At 38.6% G+C, this 17084-nt stretch overlaps 1 protein-coding gene across 2 annotated transcripts in view; it reads right to left on the reverse strand.

Moving 5' to 3' along the window:
- LOC128699104 (uncharacterized) overlaps nt 1-17084 on the reverse strand; it is a 284982-nt gene that overhangs the window by 179741 nt on the left and 88157 nt on the right. For both annotated transcript variants that reach the window (XM_070096515.1, XM_070096516.1), the window contains exon 2: nt 10144-10818. In XM_070096515.1, the coding sequence (XP_069952616.1) occupies nt 10144-10222 (79 nt within the window). In that variant the 5' untranslated portion in view covers nt 10223-10818. The remainder of the gene's footprint in view (nt 1-10143; nt 10819-17084) is intronic.

A 17084-nucleotide genomic window follows, 5' to 3' on the forward strand; every position in this document is an offset into this window, starting at 1 on the left:
CTAGAACGTGAGTAGCGGCTTCTGTATGTGATCACGTCAGGATAAACTGCCTCCATCCATCCCCAGCCTCTTACTCCATCTGTCTAAGGTGACAGTCAAAGCAAGATTAATTCACACACACACACACACACACACACACACGCGCACACACACACACACACACACACACACACACACACACACACACACACACACACACACACACACACACACACACACACACACACACACCAAGTGCTGGATGAAGCACACATAACCAAGGAGGAGGTGAAGGTGCTGCCATGTGAACTTGATCCCTCAAAGGCGGTGGGACCAGACAACATCTATCCGTGGGTCCTTAGAGAGGGAGCAGAGATGCTGTGTGTGCCATTAACCACAATTGTCAACACATCCACTGAAACAGTGCAACTACCTGAAGTATGGAAGATGGCAAATGTAGTCCTAGTTTTTAAAAAAGGAGACAGACACGAGGCTTTAAACTACAGACCTGTGTCACTAACGTGCATAGTATGCAAAGTCATGGAAAAGATCATCAGGAAGAGAATGGTGGAGCTCCTGGAAAGAGTCAAGCGTATAATCGACAATCAGCACAGTTTCAGGGAAGGAAAATCCTGTCTCACAAACCTACTGGAGTTTTATGACAAGGTGACAGAAGACAAGAGAGAGAGAGGGGTGGATAGACCGCATTAACTTGGACTGCAAGAAGGCCTTCGACACAGTTCCTCACAAGAGGTTACTGCAAAAGCTAGAGGATCAGGTACACATAACAGGAAAGGCACTGCAATGGACCAGATAATATCTGACAGGGAGGCAACAAGGAGTCATGGTACGTGACGAGGAGTCAGAGTGGGCGCCTGTGACAAGCGGGGTTCCATACGGGTCATTCCTAGGACCTGTGCTGTTTTTGGTATATGTGAATGGCATAAAGGAAGGGATAGACACAGAAGTGTCCTTGTTTGCAGATGATATGAAGTTAATGAGAAGAATCAAATCGGTCGAGGATCAGGCAGGACTACAAAGAGACCTGGACAGGCTACAAGCCTGGTCCAGCAACTGGCTCCTTGAATTTAACCCTGCCAAATGCAAAGTCATGAAGATCATGGAAGGCCAAAGAAGACCACAGACAGTGTATAGTCTAGGTGGCTACAGACTGCAAACCTCACTCAAGGAAAAAGATCTTGGGGTGAGTATAATACCGAGCACATCTAAGGCGCACATCAATCAGATAACTGCTGCAGCATAGGGGCATCTGGCAAACCTAAGGAGAGCGTTCTGATACCTCAGTAAAGAATCGTTCAAGACTCTGTACACCATATACATCAGGCCCATACTGGGGTATACAGCACCAGTTTGGAATCCACACCTGGTCAAGCACGTCAAGAAATTAGAGAAAGTGCAAAGGTTTACAACAAGACTAGTCCCAAAGCTAAGCGGGTTGTCCTAAGAAGAAAGGTTAAGGGAAATTGGCCTGACGACGCTGGAGGACGGGATGGTCAGGGAAGGCATGATAATAACATATAAAATACTGCGCGGAATAGACAAGGTGGACAAAGACAGGATGTTTCAGAGATGGGACACAGAAACAGGGGTCACAATTGGAAGTTGAAGACTCAGATGAATCAAAGGGATGTTAGGAAGTATTTCTCCAATCACAGAGTTGTCAGGCAGTGGAATAGCCTAGAAAGTGACGTAGTGGAGGCGGGAACCATACATAGTTTTAAGGCGAGGCATGATAAAGCTCATTGGGCAGGGAGAGAGAGGACCTAGTAGCAATCAGCGAAGAGGCGGGGCCAGGAGCTATGACTCGATCCCTGCAACCACAAATAGGTGAGTGCAAATAGGTGAGTGCAAATAGGTGAGTACACACACACACACACACACACACACATATATATATATATATATATATATAAATATATATATAAATATATATATAAATATATATATAAATATATGTATATCTATATATATACATATATATATATATTTTTTTTTTTCAACAAGTTGGTCGTCTCCCACCGAGGCAGGGTGACCCAAAAATGAAAGAAAATCCCCAAAAAGAAAATACTTTCATCATCATTCAACACTTTCACCACACTCACACATTATCACTGCTTTTGCAGAGGTGCTCAGAATACAACAGTTTAGAAGCATATACGTATAAAGATACACAACATATCCCTCCAAACTGCCAATATCCCAAACCCCTCCTTTAAAGTGCAGGCATTGTACTTCCCATTTCCAGGACTCAAGTCCGACTATAAGAAAATAACCGGTTTCCCTGAATCCCTTCACTAAATATTACCCTGCTCACACTCCAACAGATCGTCAGGTCCCAAGTATCATTCGTCTCCATTCACTCCTATCTAACACGCTCATGCACGCTTGCATATATATATATATATATATATATATATATATATATATATATATATATATATATATATATATATATATATATATATATATATATATATATATATATATATATATATATATATATATATATATATATATATATATATATATATATATATATATATATATATATATGTCGTGCCGAATAGGCAGAACTTGCGATCTTGGCTTAAATAGAAACGCTCATCTTGCCATATAGGACAAGTGAAAATTTGTGTATGCAATAATTTCGCCAAAATCATTCTGAACCTAAGGAAAAAAATATGTTTCACTGTGTTTGTTTAGTATTAAATTATTGTAAACAAATCTAAAATATATTTAGTTGGTTTAGGCTAAAATAAATTGCGCTTGTTATAATAAGGTTAGGTAAGTTTTCTAAGTTCCTTTTGGTGCAAAATTATAAATTTTTACATCAACATTAATGAAAAAAATATATCTTTAAACGTATAAGAGAAAATTTTAGAAAGGGCTTAATTTTAACTGAGTTCTTGCTAATTGACCAGTTTTACATATTCGGCACGACATATATATATATATATATATATATATATATATATATATATATATATATATATATATATATATAAGTAAGTAAATAAGTTTATTCAGGTATATACAAATACAGTTACATAGATTATCATACACAGCAGCATATGTGTAGAGAACCTAGGATAACCCAAAAAAGTCAGACAGAGTGACTTATTTCCATATATATATATATATATATATATATATATATATATATATATATATATATATATATATTATTGGTTAGCAGTAACCTAAAACCAAGACAACAGTGCATAAATGATCGTAATTCGTAATAAAGCAAATAGAATCCTTGACTTCATATCAAGAAGCATAAATAACAGGCGTCCTCAGGTTATTCTTCAACTTTATATCGTTGATTAGGCCTCATTTAGATTATACTGTACAGTTCTCGTCACCGTATTACATAATGGATATAAATGCGCTGGAAAACATACGAAGGAGGATGACAAAGTTGATCCGAGGTATCAGAAATCTTCCCTATGAGAACAGACTGAGGACCCTGAATCTACACTCTGTTCTAGAATTAGGAGGATTACTGAGGTGTATAAACGAGAAACAGGAATAAATAAAGGGGATGTAAATAACGTGCTAAAAATATCTAACCAAGATAGAACCCGCAGCAATGGTTTGTAGCTGGAAAAATTTAGATTCAAAAAGGTTATAGGAAAGCACTGGTTTGGTAATAGAGTTGTGGATGTGTGGAACAAACTCCCGAGTGCCGTCATTGAAACTTAAACATTGTGTAATTTTTAGCTTTAATAAGTGGGTGTGAGTGGGTGTGAGTAGGTGTGGGTGGGTGTGTGTTGTATCTGATTAGCTTGTGCTAATAGGTCTGATGCATTGCTCCTTCCTTCTTAAGTGGATGTGACTTGGACCTGACTAGCTTTGGCCAGTACCTTGGACCAGTAGGTGACTTGGATTGGCCTAGCATGGGCCAGTGGGCCTGCCGCAGTGCTCCTTATGATTTTATGTGTGAGAGGATGGAGGATAGTAGTTGGGGAGAGGAGTCAGGATAGTGGTTGTGAGAGAGAAGTAATGATAGTGGATGAGGGAAGGGGCTGAGGATAGTGGTTGTGAGAGAGAGTAAGAAAAGATTGTGAGAGGCTCCTGAAAATAGTAGCTGTGGGAGAAGAGTGAAGATAGCGATTGTGGGAGGGGAGTGAGGATAGTAGCTGTGGGAGAGGAGTGAGGACAGAGGGTGTGGGAGAGGAGTGAGAATAGCAGTTGTGTAAGAGAAGTGGGGATAGTTGGTGTGGGAGAGGAGTGCGGATAGCAGTTGTGGGAGGGAGGTGAGAATAGTGGGTGTGGGAGAAGGGTGTGGATATTGATTGTTGGAGAGGAGTGAGGAGAGTAGCTGTGGGGGAGAAATGAGGACAGTAGTTATGAGAGAGAAGTGAGGATAGTAGTTGTGGGAGAGGAGTGAGGAGAGTGATTGTAGAAGAGGAGTGAGGATAGTGATTGTGGGAGAAGAGGGAGGGACGGCAGGTTAGGGAATAGGGAAGGTAAAAGTAAGTCATATGTCGCCTTGGAAAGCAATTAAAAACTAAATGACAAGTTTTCCAGAGATTACAGACCAGGTTGGGCCAGTCAGGAAGACCTCCCAGAGGCAGCAGAGGTTACATAACTGGTAGCATCACCCAGGGGCAGCAGAGGTTACATAACTGGTAGCATCACCCAGGGGCAGCAGAGGTTACATAACTGGTAGCATCATCCAGGAGCAGCAGAGGTTAAATAACTGGTAGAATCACCCAGGGGCAGCAGAGGTTACATAGCTGGTAGCATCACCCATGGGCAGCAGAGGTTAAATAACTGGCAGAATCACCCAGGGGTAGAAAAGGTCAAGTAACTGGGAGGATCACCCAGGGGTAGCAAAGGTTAGATCACTCAGGAAAACACCAAATGTCATCCAAGTTTAGAGTAGGTCACTCGAGAAATCATTCAAGATCACCAAAGGTCAAGTTCCTGGGTAATTAACTCTGAGACAGCAGAGGCTAAGTCAGGAGATTTAAGGATTACTCAGAAACATCAGGTGTCAGGTCATCTAGGAGAAGCAGGTACAAGCGAGGTGATTCAAATGCATATGGGAAGAAAAAGCCAGGTGACCTCCCTGGAAATTGTCACATGTATTTGTAACTTAATGAAATCTTTCACTGCTGACATTTTTGCACTTGCTTTCCGACCCACTCTTGGGTTATCAAGCATTATAGTCTTCCACAACTGGTAGTCTGTGCTCCTCAAACAGCATCTAAAGAATCTCCTTGAGTATCTCAGTAGGTAAGCAAATGTTGATAACATTCAGTGTATATTGTCCGAAGTAGACCGGTAATATGATTTTCTCAGATATATTACCGAATTACCATCATTTTCCTACAGAAAACCTTCCTTGATATATGTTGTATATGATGTTTTCCTATCCTTACTGAGGAAGCAATATCTGTTATAACTGTTATATTGTAACAACTGCTGCTGTAACGTCAACAGTATATCTCGTTCACTTGTGTTTTCTGTAACCCAACTGTATCCACGCCGTTTTCACTGCATATTGCAAGCAATCGGTCTGTTAATATCTTCCACTGGAATTCAATGAGATTACTTCCCGGGCAGTAATATCCATGAATACTGCTTCCAAATTTCTTATTAGGTCATAGACAAATTATCTACTTGACAATTGAGATATACATAATATTCTGATGTGTTAAAGAATTTATGGACTTTTTAATAATTTTCCTAAAATGAATGCATGTGGACAAGTGAGGCGGGGGAAGCGCAGGAGAAGTACACAGACGGGCGAGTTCTCGAATATCTCTAAATAATAGTGGCCGATAGGAGTGGTATAGGATAATTTTATAATACAAGATAAGTAAAGAGGAAATACATCTGGAAGAGTCCAGATAAATAATCAGATGAAAGAATTAATAACGGTATGAATGGGAAGCGTGATGTGGCACTGAATGGATGCCATGTTGGCTCTGCCGCGTGCAGTCTCCAATATATAATTAATGTACGTCTCCCAGTGTATATTAAACACCACACAACAGGTAAGGTTGATAGAGGTTGACAGTTTTCTATTTCATCTGTCTGCGGGAAGCATCAGGACATAATCAATGTAATAGACTGGTAAGTGTAATAATATACGCTCTTAATATGAAAGAATGTGATAAATAATTGTAATCCAGTAGATAAAACAAAATACTTCAGTAACTTCAGTTAGATTCTTCTTTATTATACAGTCCACTTCAATGTCAGTTTTACTGACGTAAATTTTCATTATAAATATACAGAAAAAATAAGTTACTAATCCAAGGTCTCATAGATAGGAAGCTCGAGGCGGTGGGCTTTGACGGAGGGACACTGTGACCTCCAGTGTTCCTGAATACCCACCAGTCTCCAGGATATATCAGTTTCAGTAAGTTGCATTTTGAGTTCTGTATTCTGTGTTCTCCCCCGAGTGTGGGTGGAATGTTAATTTTGAGATTGTGATCTCGGAAAAATCCCCCACAGAATTTGTCTGTATGATCTTCGTTGACGTTAACTTTTTATGTAACTAGATTTTTGGAATCAATCTCTTCTTGTGAAAATTTCATTCATCTCTCAAAAGAATAATTTTGTCAGTGGAAGATAAGATAATTTCAGTGTTACCTTGCATTGGAATTTACCTTGTTTAAATGTTATCCGCCAAGTAAGATAGTTTTGTGAAGAAAGTGACATCTACAAGCAACACACAAATTCTTCGTTCTGCTCAAGGGTAAAAAAAAAAATTAAGTAATTCATCCTTGAGTTCACACACTCGTGACACTTTGCTTCTGGATGATAGCCATCTTGCCTCCGAGTGCAGAAGATTCACATGCTTTACCCAAACTTCTTCACACAGTTGTCAAACAGTCGTGATTTACGTGGCCTGCTTTTCTATGTAATTCACCAGTTTAATAACTCTGTCTAGCACGACCTTCATCTTATTGTTCTTTTAGCCAGCACCTCACGATGGAGAAAACTATGTTTTGTTATGGCATCATTGTTTTCCATTTTCACTAATGATATAAATCCTTTCACTGAACCAACCATTGGTACAGCACTATTTGTACAAATTCCTACACAGGTTTTCCAGGACTAACACCAGCTTCCAAGTGCATACTTAATGTAGTGAATATATCTTAGCCACTTATTGTTTCTTCAAGCTCTTTAAAACAATAAGATATGGTTTACTAGTTTAGCAATACTAATGTAGCGAATGAATGCTAATAGTTGAGCCTTCCCTCCAATACCTGTAGACTCATCCACTTGGGGTGCAACAAAAAAATTTCTTACTTTGACAGAGGCGCACACAATTTCTTCTATGTCAGCTAACATAACATGTAACCGTCTGCTCATGCTATTATCTGAGAATGGAATATTTTTAACTTCTTTTTCTTCTTCTTTCTCATAGTTTTTTTCTGTGGCACTTCAAGCATTGAGAATAAATGTTCCTACTTCTGTATGAGGCTTCATATTTTTACCGAGTAATTCTGCTACTACGTATCTCTCGTCTTCACCTGTCTTAGAAACACTGGCTATTTTAAAAGAATATCGAGCTCTGTTGTCTTTACTCATTCATGTTTCTAAATGATGGAAGCTTGTTGGTATGATCATGTTTCATAGTGAAAGGTTTCTTTAATTTCCTGAGTTCTATGTTCATTGTCCAGTTTATCATCACAAATAACACATTCTGCCGTAGGCTTCAATCACATCAGTTTTACCGGAAGTGAAAGCTGTTCTTTTTTTCACTCATATTTCCACCTTCGTCTCTCTTTTCGCTCTCACCACCATCATCATGGTTTCTCGTACCGAGTTTGAAACTCGGTACCGTTTCAAACGTCTGTGGTTATAGTAAGATGTGAACGCGACTTGTTACATCACCCTGGGAAGCCAACACATCAATGACAAAAACGCATCACGTATTGGGTAACATAAACTCTAAAGTTGTAAACAAAGAAAATGATTGTAAACCAAACTTTTTCGTTAATCATATAATTACTATTACACTATAACAATTTATCAATTAATGACATCTGTTCAAAAAATTATAGCTCATCTTTAGTAGTTAATTATACAACAAATACTAGTCTAAAATATTGTTGTACTTTAAGACGATGAAGCCATGGCAAAATTACGCACCATCGTCCTAAATTAGGCCACCCACCTAATTTGTAGAATTTTGTTCAGGTGATGATACCTGTGCGTCGTCAACTTACACATGCTTCTTCACGATTATTACTATTATTATTATAATCAAAAAGAAGAGCTAAACCACAAGGGCTACACAGCGCGGCTTCTTCATGAGATTCGTCGTTTTGTTCCACGTAGCCTGAAACATTAATTTTTGTCTTTTTTTCTGTTCTGCCTTTTTAAATTTATTTTATTACCTATCATAATAAAATATGTGAATCATTAGCATAGATGGGAAAGTTTATGCATATTTACTAAAACCTGCATCACCCGTCCGTGAAATGGTATTTTATCATAGCGGGTTTCTCTTGTCATCTCGTGACTTGTCACAGGCATCTGTGATATTTCACTGTTGCTATTCCCGTTTGCGACCCTTTAACTTGTCACAGCTGTCATAGCTATAATCTTTTCTCTAACTTTGTGATTTGTCACAGTAGTAAAGTCATCCATATTTATAGCCAGTTATAGCAATAATCTATTACTTAACCTCTTGAGTTGCGACAGCCGTAAAGTTCCTCTACAAGGTATAACTTGTTACAGCCGTTATCATCCTCCATGTAGCTACTGCCTGTTACAGAAGTAGTCACATTTCCTGGGCACACCTGTGGGTACTAGCTCATTATTATTATTAGATTCGAACTTCGCCCAGTGTTGCCATAGGCCTAAATTATTTTCATTCTCATAGCTCACATAGGTGTACAAAATGAAATTTGCTCTTGCATGTTCCTTGAGTTGTAACTAGACGCTGGGAAGATTTGAAGTGATAGATGAAGTGAGATAGGTTGGCAACATTGTTGGTTTGGTAAATGTATGTGAAAATGAGGTATGGTCGTTGAGGCAGTAAGTTTGCTTCTAGAAAAAATAAATTCTACTGCGTAGATTTTTTGCAAAACTTATATTTACATGTGTAAAACCAGGAACCAGTAGTGGTAATAATGTGAGGAATACCAACGAATGGTAGAGTACATGAAATAAAGGAACACTGATCACTTGATGCTGCTGCACCGAAGAATACACAGTGGTAATGGTAGGGAACACCTGGAAGTGATAAATAGTTTTGAAAACCGGCAAGTTGAAGATTGAAACACTTATGCAACACATGGGAATCTTTATTAAGGAAACGTTTTGCCACACAGTGGCTTCATCAGTCCAATACAAAGCGGAAATGGGTAAGGAGAGGAGGAGTTTGAGCTAATCAGTCCCTCACTCTGGAAACGATGTGTTCAGTTGGTTTTCAAAACCATTTGTCACATCTGTCAGACACTGCAACATCATGGGATCTTGATACAAGAAAATCTTCAATACTTGTTCAACCTTTGGATGGTTCCACTGTGATCCAGTCTCCTCCTGCTTCGACTCACCTGACTACAGTATATAAGCCACTTCTCCGGCCATATGCTATATTTTCTACAAGACTGATGGATTGAGCACATCGATTTCAGACTAAGGGACTGATTACCTCAAATTCCTCCTCTTTTAACCCATTTCTACTTTGTACTGGACTGATGAAGCCACTGAGTAGCAAAACATTTCCTAAATAAAGATTCCCATATGTTGCATTAGTGTCTCAATCTTTACACCTGGAATTATTAGTGACTTTGTATATACTTACATCTTCTTCAGTTGATTCAAAAACATCTTTTCACAATACATAGTGAATATATTTATGCAAGAAATTTGTTTGTAACTTACGGACAAATTGTCTAATGACTTCTAGAATTTTTCCTTTTGTCTCTCTCACGACTTATTAAAAGTTATGAACGGCGTCATCCACAGAACTGCGACTTTATTTCTTTGTATACGCTAAAATATTAAATAAAAACAGACATTTAAAATGCTATAACAAAACTAATATTTATCTCTGTACAAAAAGCAGACATGATTACCATTTGTAATGTAAATTAACAATGAGAACCAGATGGGTGTACTTATAAAACCAGACTGGTATATTTACAGTGTGCTGAGACATACCTGGTCGTGGTGAGGCCAGAGGCAGCAGCCAACCCAGTAGCAGCAGAGAGACAGTTGTGGCTTCCTCACAGACCCTCATACTGCTACTGCTGCACCAGGCTCCTTGTTACTGCTACTGCTGTACCAGGCTCCTTGTTACTGCTACTGTTATTGTTGTTGATGTGATGCTTAGCGTTGTTGCTGTTTATAGTCACAATCTATTAACTCAGCCTTTGTCAAGTGTCATTGTCAAGCAAATTTCCCTGAATAAAATATAACTTCCAACTTCTAACTTTTTATTAGGGTTTCTTTAATCTTGAATATTACCACTATTTTTTATTTTAATTTTCGAATTGTTATTCACATACATTTCTAAGATTTTATTCAGAATAATAAGTAAAATTAGAGATTTGGCTTTTAACCTACTGGAATTTCTGAAAATGTGACACAATATAAGTACATCACGTGTGTAAGACACTTTGATTTCTAAACAGTTTCCTTCACGAAGTGCAATAAATTAATAATATACATATATATTCACTAAACACTGTACAGTTCCACAAATAATGAAATAGCTGATTTGATTCCCTTTCGTCAGTACTGGTGAGTTTTCTGGCGTCTTGTTCTGTCAGCTACAGTTACTTTCATCTTCATTTTCCACTTCTCTGTTCTTCTTTTTGCTTCTTTTTTAGAAACCTGGAAGAGAGATAACATGGAGAATAATACATAAATATTGTTTCATTTGTATATAGGTGCATATATAAATAAGTACATGTATAAATTGATGTGTATTCATCCATTGTTCATACACATACATGAGGTCATAAGTAAAGTGAAATATCAGCTTTGTAAGCCTTCTGTTCTCCTATCATTTTTATCATTCTTTGATAATGTGAGAAATAACGATAGTGCTTAGAATTTCATTATTATTTCACTGTGTCTGAGGGTAACGTGTGACATAAATATTATGCAAAGAATTCGTAGTTTGGAGATTAGGAGAAGGTACGGAGTTAATAAAAGTATTATACATAGGGCAGAGGAGAAGTTGTTGAAGTGGTTTGGTCATTTAGAGAGGATGGAGCAAAAAAGGATGTCTTGGAAGGTGTATCAATCAGCAGTGGAGGAAAGGCGGGATAGGGGTCATCCTAGGAAAGGCTGGAGGAAGGAGGGAGGGGGGTAAGGAGGTTGTGTGAGCCTATTAGATATGACTGAGTGTAGGCAAATGGTTTTTGGGATTGAACAAGCTGTTGAATATGAGCAGAGTAATATTTTGTGAAGGAATTCCGGGAAACTGATTAACTAGAATTGAGTCCTGGAGTGGTATTGATCAATAACAACACTGCGCTAGCCAAGGATTCGAACCCATGTTGTACTGGCCGCCATTGTGAGCGAGAACCACAAGATGCCTTAACTCACAGGACCACCCAATCCTACAAGAACCAAGCACCCAGCCAAGCTAGGTGTGTTACTCTTGGTCCGAGGACATACGGAGGTGTGGGAGCTTTCAAGCTAATTTCATTCTCATCCCTTCTTGGTGTACTAGCCTACGAGTAGCATATATATATATTATTGTAACCACGAATCCATGTTGTACTGGCCCGCTGTGAGCGAGAACCACATGGCGCTTTAACCCACAGAACCACCCGTATATCCTCGGACCAAGAGTAACACTCCTAGCTTGGCTGGGTGCTTGGTTCTTGTACGATTGGGTGGTCCTGTGAGTTAAGGCATCATGTGGTTTTCGATCACAATGGCAGGCCAGTACACCATGGGTTCGAATCCTTGGCTAGCACAATGTTGGTATTGATATATATATATATATATATATATATATATATATATATATATATATATATATATATATGTATATATATATTTTATTATTATTATTATCACACCGGCCGATTCCCACCAAGGCAGGGTGGCCCGAAAAAGAAAAACTTTCACCATCATTCACTCCATCACTGTCTTGCCAGAAGGGTGCTTTACACTACAGTTTTTAAACTGCAACATTAACACCCCTCCTTCAGAGTGCAGGCACTGTACTTCCCATCTCCAGGACTCAAGTCCGGCCTGCCGGTTTCCCTGAATCCCTTCATAAAATGTTACTTTGCTCACACTCCAACAGCACGTCAAGTATTAAAAACCATTTGTCTCCATTCACTCCTATCAAACACGCTCACGCATGCCTGCTGGAAGTCCAAGCCCCTCGCACACAAAACCTCCTTTACCCCCTCCCTCCAACCCTTCCTAGGCCGACCCCTACCCCGCCTTCCTTCCACTACAGACTGATACACTCTTGAAGTCATTCTGTTTCGCTCCATTCTCTCTACATGTCCGAACCACCTCAACAACCCTTCCTCAGCCCTCTGGACAACAGTTTTGGTAATCCCGCACCTCCTCCTAACTTCCAAACTACGAATTCTCTGCATTATATTCACACCACACATTGCCCTCAGACATGACATCTCCACTGCCTCCAGCCTTCTCCTCGCTGCAACATTCATCACCCACGCTTCACACCCATATAAGAGCGTTGGTAAAACTATACTCTCATACATTCCCCTCTTTGCCTCCAAGGACAAAGTTCTTTGTCTCCACAGACTCCTAAGTGCACCACTCACTCTTTTTCCCTCATCAATTCTATGATTCACCTCATCTTTCATAGACCCATCCGCTGACACGTCCACTCCCAAATATCTGAATACGTTCACCTCCTCCATCCTCTCTCCCTCCAATCTGATATTCAATCTTTCATCACCTAATCTTTTTGTTATCCTCATAACCTTACTCTTTCCTGTATTCACCTTTAATTTTCTTCTTTTGCACACCCTACCAAATTCATCCACCAATCTCTGCAACTTCTCTTCAGAATCTCCCAAGAGCACAGTGTCATCGGCAATGAGCAGCTGTGACAACTCCCACTTTGTGTGTGATTCTTTATCTTTTAACTCCACGCCTCTTGCCAAGACCCTCGCATTTACTTCTCTTACAACCCCATCTATAAATATATTAAACAACCACGGTGACATCACACATCCTTGTCTAAGGCCTACTTTTACTGGGAAAAAATTTCCCTCTTTCCTACATACTCTAACTTGAGCCTCACTATCCTCGTAAAAACTCTTCACTGCTTTCAGTAACCTACCTCCTACATATATATATGTATATATATATATATATATATATATATATATATATATATATATATATATATATATAAATCTATATATATATATATATATATATATATATATATATATATATATATATATATATATATATATATATATATATATATATATATATATATATATATATATATATATATGTGTGTGTGTCGTGCCGAATATGTAAAACTGGTCATTTAGCAAGAACTCATTGAAAATTAAGTCCTTTCTAAAATTTTCTCTTATACGTTTAAAGATATATTTTTTTCATTAATGATAATGTAAAAAAAATTAATTTTGCACCAAAAGAATCTTAGTAAACTTACCTAACCTTATTATAACAAGAGTAATTTATTTTAGCCTAACCCAACTAAATATATTTTAGATTTGTTTAAAATAATTTAATACTAAACAAACACAGTGAAATATATTTTTTTCGTTAGGTTCAGAATGATTTTGGCGAAATTATTGCATACACAAATTTTCGTTTGTCCTATATGTCAAGACGAGCGTTGCTATTTAAGCCAAGATCGCAAGTTCTGCCTATATATATATATATATATATATATATATATATATATATATATATATATATATATATATATATATATATATATATATATATATATATATATATATATATATATATATATATATATATATATATATATATATATATATATATATATATATATATATATATATAATTATATATAATATATATATATACATATATATATATATATATATATTATATATATTATGCAACCACGAACGATTGGTAATGAATCAATAACAACATTCGAACAGATGTTTTTTGGCCTGCCTCATGGTGAGCGAAAATCACATGATGCTCTAACCCACAGGACCATGCAATCCTTCTAAAATCAAGCACCAATCAGAGCTAGGCTTTTTACCTTGATCCGAGGACATTTGGTGGTGTGGGTGTCTCAATCTAATCCCCGTTTGGGGTACTAGTCTTCACGATCAGTATTTTATATTATTATAACCACGAATGTAGCCATTCATTGCCCACTCTCCTCCTACGAAAGATGTTACATATGACTGACTGTTCCCTTGACCTAATTAAATCCATAGTTGATCGATCTGTGCTTATCTAGCGCCTCCTGCCTCCTGCTCTTTCCTATATTGTTCCCACCAGGTAATGTCGGGTAATGTTACCATTACCTGACATGATGTTATCCAACCTGTTGACTATGTCTCAAACACCAGCTCCTGAGAAACAGGGCTCTCTGTCTCACTTTCCTATCTCTGTTGCAGAAAGCACTCTCAATATATCTTACTTGTGAGCTGTGAGTCACCGATCACGAGGATATTCCTATCATTAATAGCAGAATAGTTAATGGTACCTTTATTCTCACTGACCACTGAAGTACATTAGTCTTGGAGAACAGAGAAGCGATTTCCTACCTTCAAATCTTCTCTTTCAACCTTCCTTATTTTAATGTTCCTCCCTTTACTGGGAACTACTTCCCACTTTCAACAGCTGCCAATCTGCTTCTCACTGTTGGTAACCTGTTTCCCTTCCCTTCACTAACTCCAAACACCTCACATTCATTGCTATACATACCCAGGCGAGTTTTTTGCCTTTTATTTTCCTCAAGAAGTATAAACTCATCCTTTAACACTTTGATCTTAGATTCTAAAACACTACAGAAGTGAGCCATGGTACTCTATAATACTCTATACTAATTCCCTAAAATAGTTCAGGTCAGCTGCGACCATTTGAACATTCACTCTTCTGAGTGACTTACAATGAGGGGTTATATCACTGAAGTGTATATGTTGAAGATGGGCATAAACAAAGGCAATACAAATAAATCTTGATGTATTGAACATATTGACTCCAAGCTGAGGGACTGATTACCTGAAACTCTACACATCTTCCACCGTTCTTCTCTGCTTTAGACTGAAAAAGTCAATAGGTAGCAAAACGTTCCCAGAATAAAGATACCCATATGTTTCACAAGTGTATTATTTAATAATAACAATAATAAAAATAATATTTATTTCTACAAGTATATGATACAACTTATACAGACCATAGCTGACATCACTGGCATAATATATACAGACCACAGCTGACATCACTGGCATAATATATACAGACCACAGCTGACATCACTGGCATAATATATACAGACCATAGCTGACATCACTGGCATAATATATACAGACCATAGCTGACATCACTGGCATAATATATACAGACCATAGCTGACATCACTGGTATAATATATAGAAAGCATCTGGTAATGCAGAGCAGTTCGAGAAACTTAGGTTAATCTTGTCCCCCAGGATGCAACAAACAACTGTCGGCTAACACCCAGGTACCTACTTACTGTTAGGTGAACAGGGGCAGTAAGTGTAAGAAAACATGCCCAACGTTTTACCTGTGCCAGATCGATCCTTGGACTCTCAGTGAGTTAGCTGAGGAAGCTATCAACCAAACCACGAGTACCAGTGTATAGTGTCAAGCAAGGTCACCAGTGTATAGTGTCAAGCAAGGTCACCAGTGTATAGTGTCAAGCAAGGTCACCAGTGTGTAGTGTCAAGCATGGTCACCAGTGTACAGTGTCCAGCAAGGTCACTAGTGTATAGTGTCAAGCAAGGTCACCAGCGTATAGTGTCAAGCAAGGTCACCAGTGTATAGTGTTAAGCAAGGTCACCAGTGTATAGTGTCAAGCAAGGACACCAGTGTATAGTGTCAAGCAAGGTCACCAGTGTATAGTGTCAAGCAAGGTCACCAGTGTATAGTGTCAAGCAAGGTCACCAGTGTATAGTGTCAAGCAAGATCACCAGTGTATAGTGTCAAGCAAGATCACCAGTGTATAGTGTCAAGCAAGGTCACCAGTGTATAGTGTCAAGCAAGATCACCAGTGTATAGTGTCAAGCAAGATCACCAGTGTATAGTGTCAAGCAAGGTCACCAGTGTATAGTGTCAAGCAAGGTCACCAGTGTATAGTGTCAAGCAAGATCACCAGTGTATAGTGTCAAGCAAGATCACCAGTGTATAGTGTCAAGCAAGGTCACCAGTGTATAGTGTCAAGCAAGATCACCAGTGTATAGTGTCAAGCAAGATCACCAGTGTATAGTGTCAAGCAAGGTCACCAGTGTATAGTGTCAAGCAAGATCACCAGTGTAAAGTGTCAAGCAAGGTCACCAGTGTATAGTGTCAAGCAAGATCACCAGTGTATAGTGTCAAGCAAAGTCACCAGTGTATAGTGTCAAGCAAGGTCACCAGTGTATAGTGTCAAGCAAGGTCACCAGTGTATAGTGTCAAGCAAGGTCACCAGTGTATAGTGTCAAGCAAGGTCACCAGTGTATAGTGTCAAGCAAAGTCACCAGTGTATAGTGTCAAGCAAGGTCACCAGTGTATAGTGTCAAGCAAGGTCACCAGTGTATAGTGTCAAGCAAGGTCACCAGTGTATAGTGTCAAGAAAGGTCACAAGTGTATAGTGTCAAGCAAAGTCACCAGTGTATAGTGTCAAGCAAGATCACCAGTGTATAGTGTCAAGTAAGATCACCAGTGTATAGTGTCAAGCAAAGTCACCAGTGTATAGTGTCAAGAAAGGTCACAAGTGTATAGTGTCGAACATGGTCACGGGTGTACGGGATCGGATCAAGCCTGGTTACGGGTGTACGGGATTGGATCAAGCCTGGTTACGGGTGTACGGGATTGGATCAAGCCTGGCCAAGGGTGCATACGGTCAAGCCTGGTCACGTTTGCATAGGGTCCTGCGCCAATATCATGTATAATGATGAGAACCA

This window comes from Cherax quadricarinatus, chromosome 54 (assembly GCF_038502225.1).
Source record: "Cherax quadricarinatus isolate ZL_2023a chromosome 54, ASM3850222v1, whole genome shotgun sequence".
NCBI lineage: Eukaryota > Metazoa > Arthropoda > Malacostraca > Decapoda > Parastacidae > Cherax > Cherax quadricarinatus.